At 48.1% G+C, this 5,729-nt stretch overlaps 1 protein-coding gene across 1 annotated transcript; it reads left to right on the top strand.

Annotated features, from left to right (window-relative positions):
- The first annotated feature begins 3,650 nt into the window (after positions 1-3,650).
- Positions 3,651-5,234, top strand: LOC119325611 (phosphoenolpyruvate carboxylase kinase 2-like). Its single transcript, XM_037599340.1, has 3 exons — positions 3,651-4,579; positions 4,677-5,040; positions 5,124-5,234. The coding sequence occupies exons 1-2, from the start codon at positions 3,772-3,774 to the stop codon at positions 4,721-4,723; spliced, it is 855 nt and encodes a 284-aa protein (XP_037455237.1). The 5' UTR covers positions 3,651-3,771; the 3' UTR covers positions 4,724-5,040; positions 5,124-5,234.
- The last annotated feature ends 495 nt before the right edge of the window (positions 5,235-5,729 follow it).

Raw genomic sequence — 5,729 nt, 5'->3', positions numbered from 1 at the left:
TCTTTAAACACATTCGTAAATGTCACCACCTCCGGTGAACGTTCACTGCCTATTGGCTTCGTTTTATAAGGTGTTTCTTTTTTGAGAGAGCATTTTATAAGGAGAACGGCGTTTCGGTGCACACCCGGTCAAAAAAAATCGTAAAAAATTCAAAAAATTCCAAAAAAACATTTGGATGGTAGACAATTTGATGCGTGAGGTACGCTCCAATTTTCAAAACATTTGGACTTCGGTGCAGCTCTCAGCAAAAAAGACAAATCAGACAAGAACAATACACATTTTTACAGACCTCCGATTTGTCTTTTTTGCTGAGAGCTGTACAGAAGTCCAAATGTTTTGAAAATTGGAGCGTACCTCACGCATCAAATTGTCCACCACCCAAATTTTTTTAGAATTTTTTTGAATTTTTTTAATATTTATTTTGATTTTTTTCGTGAGCGCAGGTGCAGATGAGCTCGGGCTCAGATTTGAATTTTCCTTTTATAAGGGGTTTGACAGGAATGAATAACGATAACGCGTCACCATTAACAAAAGTGGACAAGCAAAAGAAACGGACATACATACATGAAGCAAACTTGAAGAAGCATTTATGGAAAAGGAGCTTGAAGAAGCATGCACGCTTCGATCTCCAGCTTTCGATTGTTGGTTAATTAACTTGAAGAAGCATGCACGCTGCCTCTATCTCCAACATCTGCTTTGATTTAGGCTGGGCCACAGGCCATGCGTGCACATGTGTTGGTTTTTTTTTTTTTGAGGTGCGTGCACATGTGTGGTTGGCTTGCCGGAGTACACCATTTAGTTTAGGTGTTTGGCGGTTAAAAGAAACACAAAAACGTTGTAGAAAAGACCTGGCCAGTTGCGTGTCATGCACCATGCATGCGTGTCCGGCCCCCACCATGCTGGAATTCAGATGCGGACATGCATACTGCCAGGCGTGCCCGCGGCGTACCCAACTATACAGACTTTGTCCCATCCCATGTTTGCATCTGCATCTGCATGAGTATCTTATCTTAAATCTAAAACCTAGTTTACGATCGATTGGCCAAAGCAAACTGCCTAATTAATTCATCCCTGTCATGCAAAACCGGCCGAATTAACGCAAAACTATGGTCGGAGACACCATTAGAAAAGGGCTGCTGACATTTTTTAATACGGGATACACTCATCCTTATGAACGCGCACACACACCGTACCCTATACCTGTCCATGGGAAGCCCGGCCCGGCCCGACGCTGCCCTCGGGCCGGGCTCGGGCCTAGATATTTAGCCTGAAGGCCGGGCCCGGGCCCGTCGTTTTCGCGTTTTTCTGAAGGTCGGGCCGGGCCGGCCCAGAGCCCGACGGGCTTTTACATGTTCGGGCTGGGCTCGGGCCCAGAAAACAGGTCCGATGGCCGGGCCGTCCCGGGCCCGGGCCTGGGTTTTTTTTTGCGTCGGGCTTGGCTAGGCCCGGCCCGAGGTATGGCCAGGTATACCGTACCCCAATGAGCAGTTTCGAGAGACTGAACCGGCATATCATCTTGAGATTTACAAAGTCGTCGTAGACGCCTCATCGTCGACGAGAACGTTTCCTCCCACTGAAAGCACATCACCAGAAATCCTGAAATATATCCAGAAATAATGCGAGCACCGGGATTTGAGCCCTTGTGGGCTGAGATACCACTGTCTCTCTAATCATCCAACCACTGGTTTTCGCAGCTACTAGCATTCTTAATAAGTACAATCGGTTGTCAAACATTTTATGAGGCGGAGCCAATTGGAGAAGGCACTCATTCATGCGTCCCTTTATAGAAAATCATGATATGCGTATCTTGGGTCTTCCCTTGGCTTGAATTCAATTGGTTTCATAGTTAATTCAACGAAGATCTCTTTGATTCAAAGGATTTTCACATAATTTTCGAAGTATCAGAATCCTTAAGGATATTAACTATGTTGGTTGTTTAGTTCGTATAATCAAATCCTATACTTTTTGTCTTTCTAAGGATTCATGTCTAAAGCTGCGGAGCGGCGCCCGATCCGGCCCGCTTCATATTCATACTTGGACAATTTAGTTCTAATTAAGTTGTGATGTGTTAGCTTAATTTAGGGTCTATTTGGTTCCAATAAGTCACCTAAAGTCATTGGTTTTAAGTCACCTGACACACCTTCCCACACCAATGAACATCATGCGGGTGGTGAGACCTACACAAAAGGGGGTGACTTATAAGTTTTAAGTTGGGGTGGAGCAACTTATGACTTATAAGTTGGGGTGACTTATAAGTCGGGTCTGTTTGGCAAAATAAGTCATTTTTTTTACTTTTTGATTTATAAGTTGGTGACTTATTTGAAACCAAACAGACCTTTATATTGCCATTCACTTATGCAGACCTATGTGGGACGGCGCCCTGCACCCCTATTGATCATAGCACCTTTCATAGGAAGGCTAGCATCAGGTTAAACATTTTGAAAAGCAAATTCCTTATTTTCTCCCTGATGCAATCAATTCATCTAGACGAGAATAAACAAAATCTCATGTAACTTCTACGTCGTTGATTTTGCTGGGAGATTCATGCAGGTAGTTTTTTTTTTCTGTTTAATTGAGTTAGTTGGATGATACTTCCTCCGTAAATTAATATAAGAGCGTTTAGATCACTAAAATAGTGATCTAAACACTCTTATATTAGTTTACAGAGGGAGTACTTGGTTAATTTTCATCTACGTGAGAGCTAGCCACACCCAACTTAATAGGATTTGAATGGACATGTCATTCCAGTCGTGTTTTTCTTCTATTCCTGCGTTTTAACAATTCCGTTGATCAAATAGACCCTCCTTAGTAGGATTTTATAGGGTTTAAGCATGCAAACAGAGGAAACATGTCCCCAGGAGATTCCAAATGGCCATAATGACTTTCCAATAAGTAGTTGCATTATCTTATGCTAAACCCATCAACTATCAATTAATATAGGCCAAAACCAACTCATCCCCTCCCCTTGTATGATTACTTCATCCCTTGTTGTACGCATCCTGCAGCCCACCCAAGCAGATGAAAACCTGTTGTCTGGTCGGAGAGACCTTTTTTCCTATTAAAAAAGGTTGATCAGCACCATTTTGTATGTGCAATTTGATGTCAAATATTAAAAATGGCGGTTAGAGAAGGCAATCATTCATCCGTCGCTCGAAATGCATTGAAAATCATGATGAAATGCGTATCTTGGTCTTCTCTCCTCCTCGGGTTTTATTTATTTCCTAAGTTAATCCATTGATAAACTATTTGCAGTACTACCTTCGTCCGGGTTTATTGGTACTTATTGTATTTTGTGCCCAATTTTGGTCATAGATTAAACTAATAAAATGTTCACGCATATCACCATACATTATATTTTTCAAAACTATGTTCAAATACGAATTCAATGAGATAATTTTTTTTGACATGCATTAACATTTTATTAGTTAAATATTTAATCAAAATTTGGCAAAAACTATGAAGGGACCTATAAACCAGAACGAAGGTAGTAACTAATAACGCTCGCCCCACATTAGCAGCAGTACTAGGATTTTTGAGGATTTATTTAAGCATGCAAATGTGGGAAGGAAAAAAAATTGTCTCCAGCGGATTCCAAATGACTAGCGGCCAAAACAGAGGAGCGAGCAGAATATTCGCACTCGCCTCCGCCTCGCTGGCTCCCCCCTCCCCCTCCCCTCTCGCATTTATAACCGCCCTCGCCGCCGGGGGGACGGAGACCAGCACCGCACACCACAACCGCCCGCCCCAACGACATCGGAGACGGACCAGACCATGGTTTACGGCGGAGAGGAGGCGCTGAGGCGGCAGTACTCCATCGGCGACGAGATCGGGCACGGCCGCTTCGGCACGGTCCGCCGCTGCCACTCCAACGCCACGGGGGAGGCGCTGGCGTTGAAGACCACGCCCAAGGCGCCGCTGCGGGACGCGCTCGACCTGGCCCTCGCGGAGCAGGAGCCCAAGCTGCACCTCCTCGCCTCCTCCCCGCCCTGCAGCCCGCACCTGGTCGCGCTCCACGCGGCCTTCGACGACGCCGACGCCGTCCACCTCGTCGTCGACCTCTGCGCCGGCGGGGACCTCCTCTCCCTCCTCTCCGCCCGCGGCGGCCGCCTCCCCGAGCGCGAGGCGGCCGGGCTGGCCGTGCAGCTGGCGTCCGCGCTCGCCGCCTGCCACCGCCGCGGGGTCGCGCACCGCGACGTCAAGCCCGACAACCTCCTCTTCGACGCCGCCACGGGCGCGCTCAAGCTCGCCGACTTCGGCTCCGCGGAGTGGTTCGGGGACGGGCGCCGCATGTCCGGGATCGTCGGCACGCCCTACTACGTCGCCCCCGAGGTGGTGGCCGGCAGGGAGTACGGCGAGAAGGTGGACGTGTGGAGCGCCGGGGTGGTGCTCTACATGATGCTCTCGGGGGCCGTGCCCTTCTACGGCGCCGGCGCCCCGGAGATCTTCGAGGCCGTGCTCCGCGGCAACGTCCGCTTCCCGCCGCGCGCCTTCGCCGGCGTCTCCCCCGAGGCCAAGGACCTGATGCGCCGCATGCTCTGCAAGGACGTCTCCCGCAGGTTCTCCGCCGAACAAGTCCTGAGTAAGCGGCGACCCCCGACAGATCCACTGATACGAAAACGCTCGCCGTCCTTGGAGTTCCTCGCTGACGTTTCTGGATTGGGTGGTGATTTCCGCAGGGCATCCGTGGATCGCGAGCTGCGGCGGGGATGCGGTGGCGGGCTGAAGAAATGGATGGACCGACATGCGGCACGGACTCCATCCACCTGTAGATAGAAGATGTTCTCCACGGACGACGACGGCTCCGCTCTGTTTCTCCGGCAAATCGGCGGTGGACAGAAGCACCGGTGGCACCGGAGTTGAGTTCAGTAAGTAGATCCTTTAGGTCTAGCGACGGGTCTCTGGTGAAGCTGGAATTGCAGGAGCTTTCACCGGAGTTAGCCTGAATGTGTGTTTGTTCGTCGTGTTTGTTCTCTGAATCTCTGTAGCAGTCCTTGTACATACAGTCTTGTTCAGTTCTAGCTGAAGAAGAGAGAGGGTTTAGTAGTACTCTCTCTGTAAACTAATATAAGAGCGTTTAGATCACTATTTTAGTATTCTAAACGCTCTTATATTAGTTTACGGAGGGAGTACTACTTAGTAGGCAGGCTTGTTCAGAAGAATGAAAATGGAGCAAAAATATGTGCATGTCTCTGTACAAATTCACTGCGTGCTGCTTCAGTTCAACTCGCCGTCAATCTTCTGTTCTCCCCCAACACTCTTACAAATGGACACCAGCTAACCAACACAGAGTGCTCTGCAAGTCTGCATGGTGCGATGTCATGTGTGCGCATAGGGCTGGAAGAGATTTGGTGACTGTCTTTGCTGTCCGACGATGCGTGCTGACAATGAATGAATAGGATACGCTTTTGATTCAGATACCAGCAGCAGAGCAGCTGCAACTTGCAAAGTCCTGCATGCATGTATGTATGTATCCCGTGGGATGTTGGTTCTCAACTTCTGTCTGCAACTTGTGGGTTCTTAATCACCATTAACCAGTCGCGTTATCTAACTGAAAGCACTTTTACTGCCGAAAATGAAGAACCGAAAACGCTCTACTGCCTAACTGAAAACACTTTTGCTTCCGAGATTTTATCTTGAGTTGCTTTAACTTCGGAAACTGAAAGGCTCAAAACGCTTCCTCTGATGACATTCGTTTCACCGCACCACTTGCTCGCTGTTTTTTTTTTTTT

This window comes from Triticum dicoccoides, chromosome 6B, assembly GCF_002162155.2.
Source record: "Triticum dicoccoides isolate Atlit2015 ecotype Zavitan chromosome 6B, WEW_v2.0, whole genome shotgun sequence".
NCBI classification, from domain to species: Eukaryota; Viridiplantae; Streptophyta; class Magnoliopsida; order Poales; family Poaceae; genus Triticum; species Triticum dicoccoides.
This window is presented reverse-complemented; position numbering and strand designations above follow the sequence as displayed.